This window comes from Sus scrofa, chromosome 3 (assembly GCF_000003025.6).
Source record: "Sus scrofa isolate TJ Tabasco breed Duroc chromosome 3, Sscrofa11.1, whole genome shotgun sequence".
Classification (NCBI taxonomy): domain Eukaryota; kingdom Metazoa; phylum Chordata; class Mammalia; order Artiodactyla; family Suidae; genus Sus; species Sus scrofa.
Genome location: NC_010445.4, coordinates 16079307 through 16104680, shown reverse-complemented (window position 1 = coordinate 16104680; position 25374 = coordinate 16079307). Strand labels below are relative to the sequence as shown.

Genomic DNA, 25374 nt, shown 5'->3' with positions numbered 1-25374 from the left:
CCGGATCCTTAACCCACTGAGCAAGGCCAGAGATTGAACCTCTGTCCTCATGGATGCTAGTTGGGTTCGATGACTGCTGAGCCACTATGGGAACTCCTGATGTTATTTTTCTAACACCACCAAGCTTCTCCAGGTCTCAGCAGACATGGCCTGGGTGTCCAACAAATTTAATTCAATCCTGACACTGTCTGGAGACAGCATCAGACCTCACAGGTTAAGGGCTCAGTCCTACAAGACTGCCCCCACCTCAGATGCCTGTCCCAAGTGTAGGGTGTTATCTATGCTCCAGACTGACTGGTAATAAATCGGAAGTTCCTGCAACCTCCTCCTTGGATTCCGTTAGTTCGCTAGAGCGGCTCATAAAACACAGAGGAACATTGACTTATGTTTACCAGTTTATTAGAAAGGGTATCACAGAGGTTGCAGCTGGAGAGAACATACGGCCAGGTCTGGAAAGGTCCTGAGGGCAGGAGCTCCCGTCCTCGTGGAGTGGGGGTGCACCATCCTCCTGGCGCATGGATACAGCCACCAATCCAGAGCTCATCAAGTCTTGTTTAAGAGTTTTTAGAGAACTCAATTTGTAGCCCCACTTCCCTTTCTCACCAGTCCTGGGGCGTAGTTGACAATCCTAACCCTAAACCCTTGGTCCTTCTGGTGACCAGCCATCCTGAGGCTATTTATGGTTCTACCCTGTGTCACCTCATTTGGACGCACTCAGGTGTGCTCAAAAGGGGCTCCTTATTTTTTAGCACCATAAAAAACAGTATCACCGTTCTGAGTTCTTAGGAGAAATTGGAAAAGTAATACACATAGTGATTCAAGATCAATAGGAATTTATAGACTATAATTATCCCTTTATTTATTTATTTATTTTTTTGTCTTTTGTCTTTGTTGTTGTTGTTGTTGTTATTGTTGCTATTTCTTGGGCCGCTCCCGCGGCATATGGAGGTTCCCAGGCTAGGGGTTGAATCGGAGCTGCAGCCACCGGCCTACGCCAGAGCCACAGCAACGCGGGATCCGAGCCGCGTCTGCAACCTACACCACAGCTCACGGCAACGCCGGATCGTTAACCCACTGAGCAAGGGCAGGGATCAAACCCGCAACCTCATGGTTCCTAGTCGGATTCGTTAACCACTGCGCCACGACGGGAACTCCTATCCCTTTATTTTATTCTTTATGAATTTTCTAGGCAAAGTTGACCTGTGCATCTTTGTGTATGTCGGTATGTATGTGCTGACTTGATGCTATACATCTGCAAAGATGCTAATAAATATTTAAATATTCCATCTTGGCTTTTAGTCTCGAGCTTTTTTTTGTCTTATTGGGGCCACATCCACGGCATATGGAGGTTCCCAGGCTAGGGGTCTAATTGGAGCTGTAGCTGCCAGCCTCCACTACAGCCACAGCAATGCTGGATCTTTAACCCATTGAGCGAGGCCAGGGATCAAACCTGCATCGTCATGAATACTAGTCAGATTCATTTCTGCTGAGCCATGGTGGGAACTCTTCAAGTTTTGTTTTGTTTTGTTTTTTAAACAAATGATTTTCTGTAACTTGGATAAAGCAGTGTCTCATCAGTTTTTTGGAAAATTAAACGAAACTCTAGTGAAAAAGCAGTAGGTCTCTACATCAGGAATTTACTACATTTTCTTAGATTCTTTGTTGATTTAGTTAATATTATTGATTGTTGATCTTCCAGTGAACCATATTCGAAATTTGCCTTTTAAATAAATTTCAAGGCGAAGTCTTATTTTCTTTTGGATGGTTATTAGTCTGAGTTCTCCAGAGGAATAGTCAACAGGATGCTGTGTGAGTGTGTGTGAAAAGAGTGGGAGAGATTGATAGAGCAAGAGACGGACTTAAGGAATTGGATAATGTAATTATGCAGACTTGGCCAGTCAAAAGGATGAATGAAAATAATCCGATGGGGTAGACCAGCAGGCTGGAGATGAAGACGGAACTGCAGTTCTAGGAGTTCCTGTCGTGGCTCAGTGGTTAATGAATCCGACTGGGAACCATGAGGTTGCCAGTTCAATCCCTGGCCTTGCTCAGTGGGTTAAGGATCCGGCATTGTCATGAGCTGTGGTGTAGGTTGCAGACACGGCTTGGATCCTTCGTTGCTGTGGCTGTGGCGTAGGCTGGCGGCTACAGCTCTGATTCGACTCCTAGCCTGGGAACCTCCATATGCCACGGAAGCGCCCCAAGAGATGGGAAAAAAAAAAAAAAGAACTGCAGTTCCAATCCCAAGGCCTTCTGCTGGCAGAATTCCTTCTTGCTTAGGGGAAGTGAGCCTTTGTTCTTTGAAGGCCTTCAGCTGATTGGCTGTGATTCATCCCCATTCTGGAGGGCAGTCTGCTTTCCTTGAAGTCCTCTGACTAAATGTTAATCTCATCCAAAGGACACCTTCCCGGGAACATCCAGAGTAATGTTTGACCGGATATCCCGCCCGGTGGCCCAGCCAAGTTGCCACATAAAATTAACCATCCCGGATAGTAATATGAGAAGCAGGCAAATGCTACTAATTTTATCTTTATAGTCTAATCAGTTTGTTTGGGTTTAGTAACTAAAGAACCAGTTGAACCCTTAAGTAATGGGATGATGACCAGGGATGTGTGTTTCCTGGACATCTGGGAATCCTTCTGAATAAATTGGGGTCCCAGGCGGTTTGCAAGGGAGGAAGCAGCCCTGGGGAGCTGACATTCATTTCCTCCATTCCGAGATGTCCTTGATGCAGAATGACAGTCTCAGTTTTGATAGTAATTTTTCTGACAGGAGCATTTTTGCAGATGCACTTTAAATGGAAATAAGTGATGAATAAATCATGAGGCCGCCTTTCTTCACGTTAATAACATGTGTTGGGTGAGCGCGGTGAGCACACAGGCTTTGTTGTTGGCCTGGCTTGTTGGAGCGTTTGTTCTGTGCAGAAAGGTGTAGCTGGTTAGTAACCTTGTGCTTTTTGCTATAATCAGTAGGCACCTCAAACAGTTTGTCTTCAGGTGCCCGTGGTGTAAGAGACGAGAGTTTTAAGATACATCTTGTCTTGGCTGGGGGACGACAGACACAGGATTGCAGGGAGCAAGAATAGAGCATGTCTGTGGACAAGTGAATCCTGAGTAGGGGTGAGAATGCCTAAGGGGGAGGGGATGACCCCCAGGAATTCCACAACTGCCATTCATTTCATTTAAAAAATTTTTTTTTAGTTTTTTTTTGTCTTTTTAGGGCCACCTCTGTGGCATATGAAGGTTCCCAGGCAAGAGGTCGAATCAGAACTGTAGCTGCTGGCCTACACTCCAGCCACAGTAACACCAGATCCAAGCTGCATCTGCAACCTACGTACACCACAGCTCATGGCAACACTGGATCGTTAACCCACTGAGCGAGGCCAGAGATCAAACTTGTGTCCTCATGGATGCTAGTCAGATTCGTTTCTGCAGAGCCACGACGGGAACTCATTTCATTCTTAAAAACAGCTTTTGGAGTTTCCTGATGGCCTAGCGGATTAAGGATCCAGGGTTGTCACTGCTCTTGTTCAGGTCACTGCTGTGCACAGGTTTGATCCTGGGCCTAGGAACTTCTGTGTGCCTTGAGTGCTGCAAAAAAAAAGAAAAAAAATGAGTCTCTACTTTGCTCTTGCAGTTCTCACAAAGGATTTTTTTTTTAATGCCTTAATGAATTGGCAAAATGTTACCATGTCAGCAAAGCACCTATTTGATCAACAGTAAATTTCCTAGAAAGATTTTCAGATTGCAACTGGTTGATGTGTGTTCACCGACTCTCTTCTGGGTACTTGAGCAGTCTTTTTTTTCCAGTAATAGTAGAAAACAGGTGTGTATTTGAAGGTGTGGTAGGCCATAGCTTGACCGGCATGTGGGTATAAAGAGGCTCTCATTCCTTATATTTTCACAAAGAGAACTCCCTTACTTTCCAGTCTTTGGATGCTGGTGACTATTTGTTAATGCTTTTTTACTTCATGCTGTGCTTAATCAAAACATTGCTTTTGTGAAAATCTGTCTCATTGCTGTAATAACCATGCCAAATCTTGCTGTGAAACCATAATATTAGAAAAGGGGGGAAAAAAAAGGCAAAAAACTTGATTTTTAAAGGATGAAATACATCATTTGTAAAAATCCAGAGTTCTTCTGGAAAACTGGTGGTCTGCAATACAAAAATGTTATTTTCTTTTTATTATAACTTTGGCAAAGTGATAGAAGTTTCAGAGTATTGGTTGTGTTTTTCATCTTCTTGGCTCGAAGCAGAAAGTAATCTTAAGAGTTCGGTTGATGGTTGTTGACCATGGCCATTCAGCTAGGCAGTGAGATCTTGTACCTTCACTCAGTCTTTATCAATGCTTATACTCTAAAATTTTCTTGTCTTTTTCTTTTCTTTTCTTTTTTCTTTGGAGGGGAGCCTGCCTGCAGCTTGTGGAAGTACCGTAGCTGCAGCAACACCAGATCCTTAACCCACTGTGCCAGGCCGGGGATCGAACCCACACTGCCACAGGGATGACACCAGATCCTTAATCTGCTCTGCCACAAGGGAATTCCCTAAAGTTTTCTTTCTTTCTTTTTTTTTTTTTTTTTGTCTTTTTGCTATTTCTTGGGCCGCTCCCGCGGCATGTGGAGGTCCCCAGGCTAGGGGTCTAATCGGAGCTGCAGCCGCCAGCCTACGCCAGAGCCACAGCAACGCGGGATCCGAGCCGCGTCTGCAACCTACACCACAGCTCACAGCAACACCGGATCCTTAACCCACTGAGCGAGGCCAGGGATCAAACCCGCAACCTCATGGTTCCTAGTCGGATTCGTTAACCACTGCGCCACGACAGGAACTCCAAGTTTTCTTTTTTAATGAACCTAAATTCCTCCTGCAGTCGGTGAAATCCCTATGTTCTATCTTTTATTCATCTTTTATGATCTGTAAATAAAAGCGATCCTCCTCCTTTCTGGGTGGTCAGCTTCAGAGTGAGGACGGTGAGGCTAGTGCAAGTCACTCTGCCTCTTCTGAACCAAGTCCCTCACCTGAGTGCAGCTCTAACACTCATCTTACTTTTGTTTTGTTTTTGTTTTTATTTTTGTCTTTTTGCCTTTTCTAGGGCCGCTCCCTGGGCATATGGAGGTTCCCAGGCTAGGGGTCGAGTCGGAGATGTAGCCGCTGGCCTATGCCAGAGCCACAGCAACGTGGGATCCGAGCCGTGTCTGCAACCTACACCACACAGCTCACGGCAACGCCGGATCCTTAACCCAATGAGCGAGGCCAGGGATCAAACCTGCAATCTCATGGTTCCTAGTTGGATTCGTTAACCACTATGCCATGACGGGAACTCCTCCTCTTACTTTTGATGCTAAATATTCAGGAATGGGAGTTCCCTTCCGTGGCTCAGTGGTTGATGGACCCAACTAGGATCCATGAGGATGCGGGTTCGATCCCTGGCCTTGCCCAGTAAGTCAGGGAATCCACTGTTGCTGTGAGCTATAGTGTAGGTAGCAGATGCAGCTCTGATCTGGTATTGCTGTGGCTGTGGTGTAGGTTGGCAGGTATAGCTCCAATTCGACCCCTAGCCTGGGAACTTCTGTATGCTGTGGGTGCAGCCCTAAAAAAAAAAAAAAAAAAGATTGAAGAATGTAACGCTAGTTTTCATTGCAGCCCCTAGAAGAGAGTATCCTCCCCAAATCAGAGCTCCTTAGCAGAGATTGGTCTGGAGAAGTGGTTAATCTCCGATGTAGAATTACTCACAGATGCCCTTCAGGAAACTGGTTCCCCTTTTTCTTCCGTTTCTATATTAGCGCTCTGATACTATTCCTCTTTGCCCCCTTGTGGCTTAAAAAAAGCAAAACAAAATAAAAAACCAAAAGGAAAAATATATTCCTGGTTTCCTTTGTTGGAACTAAGGACGCATTTTCCTACGGGGGGGGAAAATTTGAATTTGATTAGGTGATATTGAAATAGACTTGTTAGTACCATAGTTTAGGTGTCTTACAGATTAATTTGATATTGGGAGGTTTGAATGGTAACTTAATCTCCATTTAATAATTACCGTATGTGGGGGAGAATACGAATTTCAGGTTTGATCAGAAACTCAGGAACAGGACTCCCATACAGGCGGTTTTCAAAGGCATTTCCATCTTAGTTTGTTATGATGTGGGTGTCTCCACTTAAGCCTCTCTTTAGAGGTCACTCTTTTAACTCTTTAATAATCGCCCTCACTCTGGCTTGGAGTCCTTTGTTTTTAAAGGGTGCTTTCTCACCCCAGGATGAGCACGTGCTCTTTCTCCCATGGGTCCGGTTCCATCATTTGATGATCTTATTTTTGCGTCTGATGAGACTTGTTGTGACATTGTTGTTTCTGCCTCTGAATTTCCAGCTTTAGCTGAGGGGTCAGCCTTGAGCACATTTGGAAGATATTCTGATCTTTCAGATGCTTCCTTTTTGTGCTTCTGTTCTCAATTCCGAGGGCAATCATTGTCTTTTCAGTTATTTCATTGATCATTAAACCCGCTTTCTTCCCATGACCTTTATTAGCTTTGCCTTTGTATGCACGCAAAATTAACTTTATATTGATTACAAGTGGGTCAGCGTCTCAGCGCAACTCAGCATCTTTTCAAAATACTCACTGTCTCCCTCTACATGCCACCATGGCAGGGAGAGATGGTTTTCGGAGGATGGGGTGCAGGTTTCTTTAGCTCATTTCCCCATCAGTTCAGCTGACATCCCGTGCGTGAACAGGATTTGCGAGGAACGTCCTTGGTGCTGAAGGTGCAAAGGTCAAAAAGACTTGGTTTGTGGCCAGATGCGTTTATTCAGAGTTTAAGTATGTGAGTATAGGGTCTCCAGCAGATGGTCCTCAGGATGAGGTAGGGTCAAGGACACATCCAAAACCAGCGTGGGGGAGGCGGAGAGGAGAACACCGCCTGCTAATTATTTTCTGAAGCTTATTTATTTATTTATTTATTTTGGTCTTTTTAGGGCCACACCCACGGCATATGGAGGTTCCCAGGCTAGGGGTCGAGTTGGAGCTGTAGCTGCCGGCCTACACCACAGCCACAGCCACGCCAGATCTGAGCCATGTCTGCAACCTATACCACAGCTCACAGCAATGCCGGATCCTTAACCCACTGAGCAAGGCCAGGGATCGAACCCTCAACCTCATGGTTGCTAGTTGGATTTGTTTCCGTTGCGCCAGGATGGGAATTCCCGAAGCTTATTTATTAAAAAAAAAAAAAAAACCAAAAAAACAAAAAACCCAAACCAAAAAGCAAAACCCCTCACGGTGGAAGTGAATTTATCAAATGTACCTTATATATGACTTTCAGCTGGGATGGGTAATTCGGAAGATCCTTGACCAGGACCTGCCTTGTTACAGAGAAGAAAGAAGAAAATGTTCTATTTCTGATTGGTCCAGTCTTTAGAGATAGGAGTATTCACTCATATTGTTCAATGATTCAGTAAAAAAAAAAAAAGAAAAAAAGGACCAAGTATTCCAAACAAAGATCCGTTATTAACCAGTTCCCCTGCCCTCCCCCCAGAAAACAAATGGGCAAACTCTAGGTTGAACCCTGTGTCATTTTTATCGTCAGGGTCATTCAGCTTGTTGCCGTGACATTATGGTAAAAATTCTGGATTCTCCAGTTTCTGCTTCGGCATCTCTCAGTGCCATCAGGTATGCCTCCTGGGTAGTATGAGGACTCATGGTTGTCCGGGATCAGGAAGCTGTTCAGGTTAAGAGGAAAGTCACAAAACGTGCCTAAGGGAAAAAAACCCAAAGCAAAACAACAAAAAAAACAAAAGCGGAGTTTACTTGTGAAACGGAGAAGGTTTAGAGAAACGCCAAGTGCACAGGCTGTGTGTGTGTGTATGAGAGGCAGACAGACGCACCTACAGGAAACTGTCCCCGTAGCTTGGCTGCTGAAGTGTAGCTCTGCTGATCCCCGGGCTGCCCTGCTGCTCCACGACTGCCTTCCATCCGAAATTTGGCGGATGTCTTATTTCCTGACATGCTTCTCTGAGGACAGCAAAGGAAAGCGTGAGCTTGATTCCCTGAGGGCCTTGTTTTGGGGAGGAGCCCTTGACACGCCTCTGACAGTGCGTGTGAAATTGAAATGTTCTTTCCAAGGAGAAAACCCCCAGGGTTTTCCATATTCTCAGTGCCTTTCTTTTGAAAAAATTAGGATAATTAAAAAAAAAAATTCCGGAATTTTTCTTTTAAAAGGTTGACCCACAGGGCTTTCTTTCCTCTTGGTGTGTGTTTGTTTGTATAGTTGTCTACATTAGCAGGTCTGATATTCGTAGTTGTAATTCTAAGAGAAGATGGCTGTTCATCTTTTTGCTTTTAAGCTTCCCTTCTCCTTCTCTGGCTGCTCCCCGATAGTTTCCTTTGCTCCCCTCCCTCCCCCGTCCCCTTTCCTCAGTCTTGGGTTCTCTGCTCCAGCTACCCTGCTGCCTTGGTAAATCTGCCTTGGCCCTGGCTGGAAATACCATCCATTTCACAAAATGTTTATTCCCGCCCAGGCCTTGCTCCCAGAATCCAAACTTGAATGATGGCCACACATTCAGCCAACAGACATGTTGAACTTGACGTCGAAAATCCAACACATGATGTCTACTTCCATCCCTCTACTCCCTCAAAACCTGCAACCCCCCCTGCGTCCCCCTAAGGCTGTCTTTGACTCACCTGTTGGTGACTCTGTTGGTTAGGTCAGAACCTTTGTAGAAATCATTGCCACCTCTCTTCTCGCATAATTTATAGCCAATTCACGAGAAAATCCTCCAAATATACCTTCAGAATAGAGCCTTGGACTATACTGTCAAGATCGATCCAGCCAATGAGCCCTTCATTCCACCCCAGCTGCCACCACCTTGGTCCAAGCCGCCATCCTTTGTTGCTAGGGTTATGGAATAGCTGTGTGGCAGATTAGCCTCTCCGCTCGCCCCTCCGTTCTCAACGTAGCACCCAACCTGGTCCATTGAAAATGAAAATTAGAGAGTTCCCATCGTGGCTCAGTGGTGAACGAACCCGGTGGGTGTCCATGAGGATGAGGGTTCAGTCCCGGGCCCCACCCAGTGGGTTGGGGATCTCCAGCGTTGCCGTGAGCTGTGGTGTAGGTCGCAGACGCGGTTCAGATCTGATGTTGCTGTGGCTGTGGTGTAGACTGGCAGCTACAGCTCTGATTTGACCCTTAGCCTGGGAACCTCCATATGCCATGGGTGCGGCCTAAAAAGACAAAAGGCAAAAAAATTAGATGAGGCTACCCCTCTCAAAACCCTGCCAAGGCCACTCAGATTCCTTGGACATGCTCCCACCTTAGGGCCTTTGCTCTGGAGTCTCCTGCCTGGACTGCTCTTTCCCTCTCTAGCCTCAGCCCCGTCCCTCATCTCCTTCAAGTCAGATCTTACCTGTCCAGTGAGCTTATCCTGACCACACTCAGTCACAGGGCGGGAGCCTCTTTTTCTCTCTACCCTGTTCTACCTTTTCTTTCCACATGCTTATCACCTTCTCATATACTAAAGAGAAGGATTCCTGCATGGTACTTGCCAGCCCCATGGAGCCCTTTACCCTTTTTTATTTTTGCTTTTTAGGGCCACAACCAGAGCATATGGAGGTTCCCAGGCTAGGGGTCCAATCGGAGCTGTAGCTGCCCGTCTACACCACAGCTACAGCAATGCGGGATCTGAGCCACATCTGTGCGCTACACTACAGCTCACAGCAATGCCAGATCCTTAACCCACTGAGCAAGGCCAGGGGGCAAACCTGCATCCTCATGGATGCTAGTCAGAGTCGCCTTAGCCACTGAGCCACGCCGGGAACTCCTCCATTTTAATTAATGAAAATTAAGTCCACAAATTCAGTCCCTCAGTCACACGAGCTGCATTTCAAGTGCTCAAGAGTCACATGTGGCTGGCGACTACTGTATTAGGGCAGACAGAGAGCATTTCCATCATCTCAGGAAATTTTGTTATGAGGGGTAGGCAAGATGGGCAGAAGGGTGTCAAAAGATACAGACTTCTCCTTTTAAAATCCATCAGTCCTGGGACGTACGGTACAGCATGGTGACTCTAGTTAATAATATTGTGTTGCGTATTTGAAAGTTGCTAAGGGGATCCATCTTAAACCTTCTTACAAGGAAAAAAATGTATAACTATGGGTGGTGACGGATGTTAATTAGACTTCTCATGGTGGTCATCTCACCATATATACAAATAATGAATCATTGTGTTGGGCACCTGAAACTAATATAATTGTATCGTCAAGTATATCTAAATAGAAAAATTTATTGGACTGCTCTGCTATAGAATTTACTCATTTATTATGTTTAGTGTTTATTCTGTCTCACATGCAAGAACATAAACTTCACAAGGCATGGGTTTTTCTCTTTTTCTTTCTTTCTTTTTTTTGGGGGGGCCACACCCATGGCACATGGAGGCTCCCAGACTAGGGGTCGAATCGGAGCTATAGCTGCCAGCCACAGCCACAGCCACAGCAATGCGGGATCCAAGCCACGTCTGCGACCTACACCACAGCTCACGGCAACGCTGGATCTTTTACCCACTGAGCAAGGCCAGGGATCAAACCCGCGTCCTCCTGGATACTAGTTGGGTTTGTTAACCACTGAGCCGCTCTGGGGACTCCCATCTAATTCTAAGACTAATCATCTGTCAGTACCTACATCAGTATTGTCTTATAAAACACGGTAGTTGTTATATATGTTTCTAACACTAGACATCAAAAATGAAAAGATAATGTGAAAAAGAAATTCATATTGATTTACAGGAATAAGGATTCATACCTTGATAGTGAAGAAGCAGCAATATGATTACTTGATGGTAGCCTAGTGTAACTGATAACAGCACTGCGTCACAGTAACCCAGCTCCTAACTAACATGAATTGTAATACACTTCTTATGGCGTATAATGTTATGGTCCTATTTATAATACAGCACTGGAAACGTTGTTATATTTAAAAAAAAAAAAACTACCTGCCTGTGATGATAGGCAGTTTCATCAGGAGAGAGAGAGGCATCTTGTAAAGTAGTGTGATTCTTCGAAAGCAAAGTTATAAAACAGTAAGAAAACTAACACGCTGTTAATTTTACGTTTACTATCACTCACTTTATGCCCGTGAAAGGATATGCTGTCCCTTTGAATACGGTTGCCCACGATGTATAATGAATGCTTAGGTGATGGTGACACGGAAACGTCTCACAGAGGTCTTGCTGTACGGTTATTAGATTTTCACATGAACACACACACGTACACAAACAGATTCGTGTGTTCATTGTACGGCGTGGTGCGTATTTACTGTGCAGTAGATGGAAGTGGATCCTCATCTTCACGCTGAGCAGGAGGAGGGGGAGGGGAGGGGTTGGTCTTGTGGTCTCAGGGGTGGCAGAGCTGGGAGAGGCTGGTAGAAGAGGCAGGCATTCTCGGGCGTTCTGTAAATACAGCCTCACTTCTGCCTGATGTTGTTGCCTGTTCATTTCTCTTTAAGTATTGCTGTACGACGCCACGCCTTCTTCCACCATCTGCTTTCGTCTCCGTGCCCTTATCTAAGAAAGGGTCCCTGTCGTAAAAGAAGGCCACAGCAGTCTTGCATAACCAGAACCCTTCTGCCGCCTGGTCTGGGGTCCATTTGTTCTCTGGCCCTGCTGCCTCTCTGTCTTCTTCCTCATCATCTTGGCCCTGGGGTGGAAGCACTCGTCTCCGTCAAGTCATCTTCTGTTCCTTCCTCCAGTGCGGTGTCTGTTAGCTCTTGAATTTCTCCAAGATCCACATCTGGAAGCCCTCCTTCCCCGTCCCCACCCCCACCCCCTTCTTAAAACCATATCCAATGTCTCTTTCTTGCTTTCTGTGATGGGCTCTTTCATAAATCCTGGGAAGTCCTGCCCAACAACTGGACACAGTTCTCTGCAGCAGGAATTTATGGTTTGTGGCTTGATAGTTTTCATGCGTTTTTCTCTGCCAATGATGGCATCTGCAGTGGTGTGATCCTTCCACGCTTTTGTAATGTTCTGTCAGGGATCTGACCGTCCTGACCGTAGAGTACCATGCATATCTGTCCTTCTGACTCCCTGACCTCAAGGCTTGACTAGAGACATTGTGCTTGGGGGCAGGTAGAACTCCTGAGGTCTGGATGGCCAGGGCATGGTCCAGTATCACAGAACTTTAAAAGACAGCCCCTCACCAGCAAGGTGCTTCCTGACATCAGGGACAAAGCATTGATGGACCCAGTCTAGAAAAATATTCTCATTGTCCAGGCCTTCTTGGACAACCGAAAGATCGGCAGCTGGTGCTTCTCGTTTCTCTTCCAGGCACAGGGGTCAGTGGCTTTATAGTGAAGGGTGCTCCTGATCATACAGGAAGGGACAGGCTTCTGTCCAGAACGGTAAAGTTAGCCTTTCCATTCCTGCTTTAAATCCTAGTGCTGGCTTCTCTTCCTTACTCATAAATATCCTTTGCAGCTTCCCCCCCCTCCCTGCCCTAGACTAGGACACTTTCAATGACATTAAAAACCTGATCAGGCAGTTGTCCTTTCTCCGTTGTGGTTTTCTTTGCTGGGAATTCCTTTGCTGCCTCTTGGTTGGCAAACGCCGTTTCTTCTGTTATCTTGACATGTTAAAACCAAACCTCTCTCTAAAATCATCAAACCATCTTTTGCTGGCACACATTCTCCAGCTTTAGATCCTCCACCTTCTTTTTGCTTTATTGGCTTTTTGAATCACATTCGCCTATAGGTGATGCCTTTCTGTAGCAGTCTCGTACTCACATAAAAGCTGCATTTTCGGTATGAGATAAAAAGACATTTCACAAAAAGGGTTTCCATGTCTGCTGGCGGAGCTGCCTCGACGGCTTCATGAATTCCTTTTTTCTTTTTTTGCAATGGCCCTCATGCTGGATTCATTTCTCTTGAAGTGGCCGGCACCTGCCGCTGCAGACCTCAATTTACGGTGCATATAAAGCGTTCACCTTTCTCTCGTCATGTCCTGACTTTTTTCTCTGCTGCTTGTAAGCCCTTCCAGCATCACTAGCCGCATGTTGTATGGGTCCTGTGGTGTTATTCAAGGGTCATGGTGTTGCACTAACCCCAGTGAAAACTACAAGAACCACGAGAGTTTGCTCTTTACGGCAATTCTCAATTTACTGGAGAGACGAACCGCTCATGTGGAGGTGATGAGCCTCACGCGGCAATACTTGCAACACTTGTGCTCAGTAGCAACAGGAGGTGGCTATGAAATGATGCAATAGGTACTACTTTATGCAGTTATGATGTAATACTGTCTCTTTACATTTGTTTACGTTTTTTCCTCGACTGCGAATGGTGTCGTGTATGGTCCATCAGTGAAGTTTTGATATGTATATTTTATGGTAGTAAATGATGAGACTGGTATCTACATTTATTTTATGCATTCTCAACAAACCTAACTTTTTCTTAATTTAGGATATTTCTAGGCCCTGGGGTACATCTGTGAGCTTTTTCAAATTGTCACAAATCTCCAAAAACTTCATATGTGTGTGTGTGTGTGTGTGTGTGTGTGTGTGTGTGTGTGTATCTCCACGTATAAAGTTCCCACCTTTGTTGCTCAGGGGGCCATTGCATGTTGAACTGAATGGAATTATCATTTTATTTAAAAATTACTTTATTGAATTTCTATTTCAGTTCATGAAATAATTATTTTAATAAAAAATATTTGCAGCTAACAGTTTTGGATTGCTTTTGTGCTGAGCCTGGCACCAGACTAGTTATTTCATGGGGCTTGTTTAATTGCATTCTTAGAACTGTGTGCAAGTGTGTGTGAAGTCCCCACCATAGAGGCCAAGGAATAGGAGTAGAGAGGGTAATTGGCTTGACCCAGGACACACACCAGCCTGTGGTAGAGCCGGACTTGGGACCTGGTGCATCTGACTTCCAGTGGTTAGGGCCTAGCCAGTGCTCAGTTATTCTGCTTCCTGAGCTTTGGGTTAATTTTGCAGTTCAGATTAAATCTGCCCTTTTACCCATCTTTTCATAGGGAAATTAAAATGAATGCCTTTTTTTTTTTAAACAAAAGGAAATATTATACTTAATGCTGAGTTGTCTTGGCAACACAGAGTGAGTTCAGGATCAAGTTTTATTTAAAACCTCGATTCACTTGAGTGAAGAGCTTAGGTTTCAATACCTTAAAAAATGATTCATCCCCAAATACTGACATGAAATACATTCTTAGAATTGCAGTTAGAGAAGAGATAAAACCTGCCACTTTTCGATTGTCCAGATTTTAGCCTGAATTTTGTTGATTTGATATCTTGGGTATTCTTGCAACCTGCTTATTTCCAAGTAGATGGTGCTCGTGTATGTGTGAAATGAAGTCAACCTCCTGGAAACAAAGGCACAAGCCAGCAGTGAAAACTAGCTTCATTTTCGCCAGATTTGTTGTTGTTGTTGTTCCGGGGGTGATGGTGACTGGGATTGAAGCAGTTTGGGAAACCAGGATAAAGGTGATGATAAAAACAAATCCTTGATGGGTGCTCTTAGGGTGTGCGCGCCTGGCGCTCTCCTAAAGCTTTTCCATCTCTTAGTCCCATTCTCTCCTTTAATTCCCATTTCTCATTTCCATTACTTCATTTAATTCTCACAAGCATCCTTTGAGCTAAGTCCTGCTTGTAGTTAAGTAAATGACATTTCAGAGATGGCCGTTACATGACTGAGAGGTCATGTGAAGAATCCGGATCCTTTAGGGAGAATATAGTTTTCAAAAAGAACCTGAAGATGATGGATGGAAATATATACAGCAAAAGGAGATACATTTTTATTTGCGTTTTCACGCTCTTTCCAGGTCTTTCCAGCTCTGTGTTAGATTGAGGGGCTTTCACGCGTGCTTTCAGCCTCGAGGCAAGAGCGGTGCTTCTCGACCCCCGCCGACACTCGAGTCACTTGGGGAGCGGTTCAAAAATAGGGGTGTTTTGGGAGTTCCCATTGTGGCTCAGTGGTTAACGAACCCGACCAGTATCCATGAGGATATGGGTTTGATCCCTGGCCTTGCTCAGTGGGTTAAGGATCTGGCATTGCCATAAGCTGTGATGTGGGTCGCAGATTCGGCTTAGATCCCAAGTTGCTGTGGCTGTGGTGCAGTCCGGCAACTGCAGCTTCGATTCAACCCCTAGCCTGGCAACCACCATATGCCTTGGATGAGGCTCTAAAAAGACCAAAAAAAAAAAAAAAAAAAAAAAAAAAGACCCAAAATATGCGTTCTCAGTTTCATCCCCAGAGATTGCAGTTTAATTGGCTTGGGATGCTGCCTGGACCCTGGGTTTTTTTTTAAAGATCTTCAGAAATTCCAGCATCACTAGGGTGGAGAGCCAGTGGTGTGTGCCCATAGTTTCCCAGACTTGTCTGCATATCGGAAGCGCCTGGTGAGCTTCAGAACCTGATGCTCTTATGCCAGTTCCCCAGAGATGGTGATTTCCTTGGCGCGTGCTGGGGCCTGGAGCTCGGAACTTTGAAGATTCCCGGGGCGGTTCCTGTGTACCTACAAGCTTGGGGACGCCTGGTTCAGGCAGTGGGATTTGACCCTGGCTGCACCTTAGAATCACCTGAGGAACTTTTAAAGCTCCCAGGACCCCGGCTTGCACCCACTCCAGTTAAAGTCAGTCTTTGGCGGTAGACTTGCCAGCAGTAGTCGATACCCTCCAGGTGATTCCAATATGAAGCCAAGGGCGAGAACCACAGGTTTCTTTTTTGGAGGGTGGGGTGGGGAGGGGGTGCTGTGTGCAGCAGATTGGTATGCCATCTCAGGTCCCCAACCAAGGCTGCAGCAGTGAAACGCCGAGTCCTAACCGCCAGACCACCAGGGAGCTCCCTTGTAGTTTTCTCCTTTTTCTCTCCTCTGTTCTTCTGGACCAGAGCTACGTTCAGTTTATCAATTCAAAATACCTGAGGCATGAGGGGGCAATGATTGGTATAGAAGAGGCTTTTCCTATGTAGCTGTACTGAGTTCATTTTCTTCAGCCAGCGTGAAAGAATGCAGAGCTAAGCAACTTATGGAAAGTAATACGTTCCATGTTCCAAGTAATTAGCTAATAACAAAGTTAGTTTTGCCTGCTTGTATTGATGTAGTTTAATTAGTACTAAAACCACTGATGAGACTGCTGATTTAATCTAGGGGTTTTTCTTCCCCTCTGATTTAATAATTTTGGGTCTCCCCCACTGCCCCACCTCTGCCGCTGTTTTATATTGTTTGGCTGGTATCAAAAATGACTTTGCCCTCTAGTATCAAGGAGCCATTAAGAAAAATTTTAAACATTGTAATTAAGGGGAGTTCCCGTCGTGGCTCAGTGGTTAACAAATCTGACTAGGAACCATGAGGTTGTGGGTTCGATCCCAGGCCTTGCTCAGTGGGTTAACGATCCAGCGTTGCTGTGAGCTGTGGTGTAAGTTGCAGACTCGGCTCAGATCCCGAGTTGCTGTGGCTCTGGCGTAGGCCGGCGGCTACAGCTCCGATTAGATCCCTAGCCTGGGAACCTCCATATGCCGCAGGAGCGGCCCTAGAAAAGGCAAAAAGACCAAAAAAGAAAAAAAAATTGTAATTAAGAAAGATAAAAGCGATGCCTTCTATGTGTGCCTTTTTGACTTGCTCCTTTTTGCCGAATTCTGCAGGAGTACCAGGTGTCAAGGAAGAACGCTTTGAGGAAGGAATGACAGTCAAACACTGCGCCTTGTCCCTTGTGGGAGAACCCATCATGTACCCAGAAATCAACAGGTTTGTGAAGCTGCTGCACGAGTGTAAAATCTCCAGCTTCCTGGTCACAAACGCACAGTTCCCTGCGGAAATCAGGTGAGCGGTCCAGCTTGTTACGGTGCTGCTGCTTAAATCTGTGTTTGACTGAAAAGTCAAACTAACAGGCGTTAATAAATTCAAAAAAGGATTTATTGATTCCCAGCTACACACAGATGTTGGCCTTGGGGGGGCAGTGATGGTCCTGCTCTTAAAAATCTCTTCTGTTGGGAAAGATAACACTAGTTTTTCAAAAACAGAGGCACAAATAAATTGCTGGAGGAATTCAAAAGAGAAGCCTTTTTTTTTTTTTTAAGATAGGAGAAGCAGAACAAAACATCTCAGAGAAGACATCGTTACATTGGGGTCTTAAACCATGGCTAGGATTGGTACTTGGGGAGATAGGAAACTGTTGATTTTTAATAAGAACTGTCTGAGGAGTTCCCGCTGTGGCGCAATGGCTTAAGACTCCCGACTGCAGTGGCTTGGGTCGCTGTTGAGGAGCAGGTTCGATCCCCAGCCCAGTGCACTGGGTTAAAGGGTCTGGCATTGCCACAGCTCAGATTCAGTCCCAGGTCGGGGTGTGGTGTATGCCATGGGTGTGGCCATTGAAAGAAAAAAAAAAAAAGAACTATGCAAGAAAGATATGGAGTTAGGGTGTTTACATACCATTATGTAAATATCGTGGATTGACCCACAGAGTGTGTGAAAGATTCTGGCAGCTGGAAAGCAAGTTGGAGAGGGTGAGATTGGATTGTAGAGGACTTGGAATGCTCTTCTGCAGAGTGATCTTGCTTTCTGCAGAGTCATCCGTTGGCATGGTGTAAAGGGGGTGAGCCAAGAGGCGGGAAACTGGATGGGAGATTTTATGTGTGTTTAGGTAAGAGTTAGAAGGATGAAAGCAAGACAGAATGAAGAGTCTTAAAAAGGCAGCCTTGAGGCCTGATAGATAAGTTTGTTTGGCTCTGTGGGCCCTGCTTAGAAGAGGTCATACATGATGATTCTGAAAGTTCCAGCAGTGTTGACTGCTGTGACAGTCTAGGGCTCTTGTAAGGAAGGAGCAGGTTTCGGAGGTAAGACGACGGGGTTGGTCTGGCTGACTGGGAGGGAGGGCGTGGAGACGACCATCTCCTGGGGCTTTGTGTTATGCTTGTACTGTGCACAAATTACAGCAGCAAACCCCTTAACTTTCCCTGAGTTGTCATTTACTTGTACCTTCTTCATTAGACTTGAGTTCCTGGGCCAATGGCCCCTGCTTCTTTATCTTTATGTCACTAAGTATTATGCGGGCACACTGTAGGTGCTCACAGACGGTGGGTGGAATATTGGGGAGATTCCCCCCTAGGAAGACATTTAATAATTTAAAATTCAAGTGTGTTTTGTAAAAATCGGCCAGTAAGATGTAGCAAGAATGATCTTACATGCAAACACATGCACAAAGTCAGTTTAAAATTTAACATCACAGGAGGGCACAGTCTTTAGGGCATTAGCCTGCTGTGGCCTCCTTTGCCTGGGAAAGCAATACAGCTACATTTTTCTCCTTCACTCCCCTACCTCACCCCCAAAAATTAACATCGTAGGAAAACAGAGAGTTGATTAAAATTATTAGCTCCCAGGCAGTAATATGGAGATCAGTAATATTATCACAAAGATAGCTAAGGTAGTACTTTCTGAAGTCGTATAAAAAGATAGAAGTTAAAAGTTTGTAAAAAGTCAGTGTGTAAATTTTGCATAGGGTCACCATTCTTTTTTTTTTTTTTTTTTTGTCTTTTTGTCTTTTGTCTTTTGTTGTTGTTGCTATTTCTTGGGCCGCTCCCGCGGCATATGGAGCTTCCCAGGCTAGGGGTCGAATCGGAGCTGTAGCCACCGGCCTACACCAGAGCCACAGCAATGCAGGATCCGAGCCATGTCTGCAACCTGCACCACAGCTCACGGCAACGCCCGATCCTTAACCCACGGAGCAAGGCCAGGGATTGAACCTACAACCTCATGGTTCCTAGATAGATTCGTTAACCACTGCGCCATGACAGGAATTCCACCATTCCTATTTTTATTCGTTTTTATTTTTATTTATTTTTTGTCTTTTTAGGGCCGTGGCATATGGAGGCTCCCAGGCTAGGGTTGAATCAGAGTTACAGCTTCTGGCCTACACCATAGCCACAGCAATGCCAGATCTCATCGGTGTCTGTGACCTACACTGCAGCTTACCACAGCACCAGATCCTTAACCCACTGGGCGAGGCCAGGGATCAAACCTCGTCCTCATGTATACGAGTCAGATTGGTTTCTGCTGAGCCATGACAGAAACTCCACCATTCCTATTTTTAAAGTTTTATGTTTAAAATCTTTGACTTTTTGGATGGCTCATGAGGGTGAATCGGATAGAGTGGTGTGGGGACACACACGCATACTTGCATACATAGAAAAAAACGAGTCTGTCCCAAATTTAAGACATGCTGTTGTCCCTGGTATCTGAGCAGAATTAGTTCCAGGACCCCCTGTAAATACCAAAATCCATAAATGCTCAAGTCCCTTTTATAAAATGCTATATAGTATTCACATATAACCCATGCAATCCTCTCCTGTACTTTAACTCGAGATTACTTATAATGCCTGATACAGTGTAAATGCTGTGTAACTCGCTGCTGGCAGGTGGCAAACTCAAGGTTTGCTCTTCGGAACTTTCTGGAAACCACCCCCCCCTTTGTCTTTTTAGGGCTGCACTTGTGGCATATGGAAGTGGTCAAATCAGAGCTCCAGGTGCCAGCCTACACCACAGCCACAGAAATCAGTGCCAGATCCCAGCTGCATCTATGACCTACACCACAGCTTGCAGCAATGCCAGATCCTTAACCCACTGAGCGAGGCCAGGGATCGAACCTGCATCCTCATGGACACTAGTTGGGTTCTTAACTTGCTGAGCCACAATGAGACATCCTTGAATATGTTTGATTCACGGTTGGTTGAGTCTGTGGAGCCTCCTGAAATGCTTAAAGGAATTGAACTTCTAGGAGTGGCATGTAGAATGATGACCAGAGAGAGTGATCCATCGTCTGATAATACACAGTATTCTTGTGAATGCCATCAGGGATTGAGGAGAGATGATAGAGAATTAAATAAGACGTGTATGTGAACGCCGTCCAAGAGAAAACGGAAAGGAAATACTTCTCTCGGTGCAGATAATGCCGTTTTATTTCTGTGAATCAGGAGGAATCTAAATACTAATTGTCTCTGGCGTCCTAGTTTCCTTCAGGAAGAACAAGGCTATGGCACAGAGGTCATGCATTTTGGAAATTAGCCCTAATGTTTCTCGCGCTAATTCTATACTTTGTTCATTTGACTCAGCTGTTAGGTGAACTTCCTGCAACCATTTCATCTTCCAGCACATGCTAAGAAGTAACAATGGTCTCCGGCTAATTGCGTGGGGACTACTTTTTTTGCTGTTAATGAAATATTTCTTTTCCAAATGACTGCAGGACCTGACCCATCTTCTGGTCATCTTTGGAAGACAATCTTGACTTTGTCAGCTGATCTTCCCTGGACCCACCTGCAGGCATTACATTCAGGCTAGGGGCCTTTTCAGGACACTTCACTTTTCTTGAGGAGGCTCTTAGTCTCCCCTCCAGCTCCAAAGCATATGGCTCTTTGCCGACAGTCCTCCCACCAAAGGGAGTTGTCACAGCGAGTGGTCCCCGAGGGTTTGTGGAAGAGAGAAGCCAATACTGTTGCAAGTGAGAAAGCTGGTACACGCTAGGTAGCTTTATGTTTTTGTTTGTCATCACACAGGCTAATTAATAAAAACGACAAAAATGTGTAAGACACCTAATGATAGAGCTGGTGGTGATTGAACGATAAAAGGCCTTTCTCTGGAGGAAAAGCCCACTTGGTTCCACAAAAACAAGTGCCTTTATGATGGGTTTTTTTGTTTTTTTTTTTGTTTTTTTGCTTTTCAGGGCCACACCTGCAGCACGTGGAGGTTCCCAGGCTAGGGGCCCATTTGGAACTAAGCTGCCGGCCTAAACCACAGCTCACGGCAATGCCAGATCCTTAACCCACTGAGCGAGGCCAGGGATCGAACCTGCAACCTCATGGTTCCTAGTCAGATTCACTTCCTCTGCGCCATGACGGGAACTCCTATAATGGTATTTTTGATGTGCATGTAACTGGTAACTCATAGCTTGTATCAGTTATCTGTAACCACTTGCCCTAAAACGAAGTCACTCACACTAGCAACCATGTATTTAGCTCATGAATCTGTGGATCGGCTGGGCGGTCTTTTCATCTTGGCTGACTGTGCTGGTCTCAGTGGTGTGCATGTGTCTAGTAAGTTGATGGATCCACAGGGCGGCTGGTTTATGATGGCCTTGCCTGGGACAACTGGGGCCTCCATGTAGCCTTTTATCCTCAGCAAGCCTGAAATTGATCACATGGTGGCAGGGTTTCAAAGAGCAGCCAGAAAGGACAAACCCCAATGCACAGGCATCATTCAAGCCTCTCTTGTGCCACATTTGCTCACTCGTCCTTGGCCAAAGCAAGTCACATGGCCGAGCAGGGAGGCAATGAAGGGACCTTCAAAGCTACAGGTCAACAGGACACAGGCATAGAGGAATTATGGCCATGTTTGTAGGCTACCGTATAGCACAGCAGACCGTATCTTGTACTTGGCAAGGAGGGTAACCTTGAACCTACTGGGACTCAGTCTTTTTTGGAACTCAGCTTTTAAACACTTTTAGGTATGCGGGAAGGCTTGGAGGTTTCTTAAGAGCAGAAGCCTCAGACTGACAGTTGATAAGGAGTAGGTTTTATTTGTCCTGCACTGTTGTTGGTTTTTTTTGTTTGTTTGTTTGTTTGTTTTTGTTTTTTTGTTTTGTTTTGTTTTGTTTTGGTAAGCCAACATTTAAGATCCAGAGATTTTGCATAAGAGAGATTTCTGACCTTGGAAAAAAAGACATCTAGCAAAAATTGTCAAGAGCCAAGTATGAAGCTCTGTTTTCACAACACCAGAACACTTCACTCCTAGCTGTTTTTTTTTTTGTCTTTTTGTCTTTTTGTCTTTTTGTTGTTGTTGTTGCTATTTCTTGGGCATATGGAGGTTCCCAGGCTAGGGGTTGAATCGGAGCTCTAGCCATCGGCCTACGCCAGAGCCATAGCAACGCAGGATCCGAGCCGCGTCTGCAACCTACACCACAGCTCACGGCAACGCCGGATCATTAACCCACTGAGCAAGGGCAGGGACCGAACCCACAACCTCATGGTTCCTAGTCGGATTCGTTAACCACTGCGCCACAGCGGGAACTCCTCACAACACTTCTGACACCAGATGTGTGGTTTTCCCCACATCCAGCAGTTCTCCAGTTTTCTGCAGAGGTGTGTGTGGGTATGGGGATGGCCCTTCTAGTTCAAGCTGTGTACAGGGAAGAGGAGGCAAAAAACAACTAAGTTAAATTTTAAAAAGGTTTGTTGGAGTTCCTGTTGTGGCTCAGTGGGTTAAGAACCCAACCAGTATCCATGAGGATGCAGGTCTATCCCTGGCCTTGGCTCATTGGGTTAAGGATCCGGCAGTGCTGTGAGCTGCGGCATAGGTCACGGATGCAGCTCCGATCTGGTGTTGCTGTGGCTGTAGTGTAGTTTGGCAGCTGCATCTCCACTTTGACCCCTAGCCTGGGAACTTCCATATGCCACAGGTGTGGCCGTAAAAAGGAAATGCATAAAAAATTTAAAAGCTCTGTTTTTTAAGGCTCAGGGTTGAAACTTGGCTTAGAAATGGGTGAACATCCATGGTTCCTCAGAAAAATGGCTGAGTCTTAATAAGAGCAGTAACCTTTGTCATGTGTTACCATGTCCTCTTCCATTCCCACTTCTCTGGCTCTGCAAACTAATAGTTTACTACAGTCATGGTAAAAACCAATAGCCTTGCAGCCAGAGGAAGGGACACAGCAGAGCTGGAAACCTTTCAAAGTCCCATTCCCAGAGAATTGTCCTTATATGGCTTGCATGGCAGTTCCCTGGAAACTCACTCACAGGGGTTGTGTTCACTCAAAGTGATTCAGAGTTTGTCCAGTCCAAAAAGCCTTTTGCTCGGGTGTTTCTCATGAATAATTATCGGCAATTGTTTAGCTTCCCAGCTGCCTGAGGCAGCAATAACAGTTGGTGCAAACAGGAAGCTAACCACATACTTTAAAGGAAAAGCTGGGGAATGAGATGTCCATAGGGGACTTTGAGAAGCTCCAGCATGTTCCCAGAAATCTGGAAGACCACATACATGGGCAGGGCTGTGAGTATGCCCGGGAAGACTTGAAAGGCCCTGTGCTCTCACCTCTACTTGATATTGATGCCAGTAGACAGTGAAAACTAAGACAGAGTTGTCAGCTGCCTACTTGGGCATTGAAGGCTTACCCTAAGACACACACAGAGCCCCTCAACAAAGACTAGGGGACTTATTGATTGAAGGCATTTAAGGATATCTTTGAACATTACCTGACAACTAAGCTAACCAAACAGATATTTAAGTGCCTAAGCACAACCAAGAATACAGAAATTACCAAACTGGTTCAGTAACAGCAAAAACAGCAAACTGAAAACAGAAAAGATCAAAAGCCTTGGTTGGGAGATACCAGATTTAGAATTGCCACATAGTGTTATTTGAAATGCCCAGCTTTCCTAAAAAAAGTCATGAAGTAGAAGAGAAACAAGAGATCATGACCCATTACACAGGGAAGAAAAGAGTTAATAGAAACTGTCCTTTTTTAAGATAGATTCCGAATGTAAGTTTTGGCTATTTGGGTCACTTCAGTTATTTTTTTTGTCCAGTAGGAACATCAGAGTCACTACTGAAACTGCTTGATTTCTTACAAACATAAATCTCTCCTCCTTTTTTTTCCTTTTTCTGGAGATGAGTAGGTTTCATTCTAGGTAGAGTCTTGATAGGATCATGATCATTGATTATCCTGGGGAGAATGAGGCCTCATCGCTGCAGAAAGGAAAAAGGGGAGAGGGGTTTTTATGTTGAGTTACAGTGCATGTCTATAAACGATCGTTCGTAACTCAGATTTCAAATCAGCAGGACGAAGGGTCATCACGGTCGTCATATCAAGATTCATTGGGCATTTCCACCAGGGACCAGGCTCAGGGTTGTATATCCCTTTTATTGCAGAGTCCTTTTTAATTGTTCTCAACAGCAATGTGAGATTCTGAGACCCGGGAATTGTTATGATGGTTTTAAGGATATAACTGAAAGGATTCTAACTGCGTAGAGAGGAGACAGACAAATGACTCAGCCTGGAGCCTCATGGCCCGTTGTGGGGAATAGAGGCCATCAGCTGGCAGACACAATATCCCTGGGGCCCAGAAAGTTTCTCCAAGGTCCTTTTACTGCTTTGGGGCCCCTTAGGAATGAGCTCTCTTTTTCTCTTCTCCGTTCTTCTCTGCTCCCTAGTAAAATTCCTGGATTACAGCACCTTAGACTTTTAGTACTGGCAAAAAATTCCTTATTGCTAGTGTCAGTGGCCAGGGCTCCCTTGTTTTGGCAAAATGATGGAAGTTTGTAAAACAGCTATGGCCTTTGAAATTTGCTATTCATAATCTTAAGTAGTGAAGGAGACATAGTGAAAAGGTCAGGCCATTTCCATTTTGCATCAGGCAGCGTCATGACAAAGTCCTGTAAGCATCTGATGATGATAGCCAACAGTAACCATTAAGACCGTCTTTTTTTATTTTTGTAAAACATGAAGTCCATTTAAAGTAGCTCGTCTGTTATTAAAGAGGCCTCCAGCAAAAGGGGCATCGAGGCAAAAGGCTGCCATGACCACATGCTGTAGTTTTGCATTTTCAGTAACCGAAGTCTCTGCTCTCAGGATGACACATTATTGAACTTTTAAGGATTCCCTTTATCAGTATTGGAGAGAGATGAAAGCCATGAGAGTCTGCTAGTGTTTTTAATCATTCCTTCCTAACTTTGATCAGAACTTCTGCACTTTAACAACTTAGAGTTTCGACCTTTCTGACTTTTCCATATGTCACTAAGCCAGATCATTACAAGCATTTGTCGGGCTTGAATTTCCTTAAGAGTTCTGTCGGCGGAAGTCAACGATATCTCCTAAAAAGTCGCGTTGAGTGTCTGTTTGTATGGCCAGATGCAAAGAAAAATGAGGTTCCCGACCTTCAAGTCTTCCACCCCCAGATTGATAAGGCCGGTACTGATGGCTATAAAAAGCACACAAACCACTTTGATGGTGAATTTTATGGCACGTGAATTATGTGTCAGTTTTAAAATGTGCATAGACTTTGAAACAAAAAATTTTAAACAATATTCTAGGGGTAAGTACAAATTCTAGAATATTTATAGAAAATGGGAGCATTTGGTCAGGATTATTAAGGGGGAATTTCTTTTTTTCTTTGGAAATTCATTGAAGAGAGTGAATTATGAGACCCATTTGAAGGGAGAACGGAGAGACTTTGGAAAAAGAACAATCTGGGCTTAAAACATGCCCGGCAAGAAAACTGGTAGATGAGGACATTGTGAAATGAGAGAGTCGATACGTTTGAGAGACGTGGAAAATGAATGGTATGCAAGGATATAGATGAAGAAGGCAAAGAAAAACAAGAGCCTGCAACATACATTTTTCTTCTAGGTTAT

General features: G+C 44.9%; 1 protein-coding gene across 3 annotated transcripts in view; it reads left to right on the top strand.

The window, feature by feature from the left end:
• The window catches only part of TYW1 (tRNA-yW synthesizing protein 1 homolog (S. cerevisiae)), a 191080-nt gene that overhangs the window by 55972 nt on the left and 109734 nt on the right, over positions 1 to 25374 (top strand). For all 3 annotated transcript variants that reach the window (XM_021086357.1, XM_021086356.1, XM_003481010.4), the window contains exon 12: positions 16623 to 16800. In XM_021086357.1, the coding sequence (XP_020942016.1) occupies positions 16623 to 16800 (178 nt within the window). The remainder of the gene's footprint in view (positions 1 to 16622; positions 16801 to 25374) is intronic.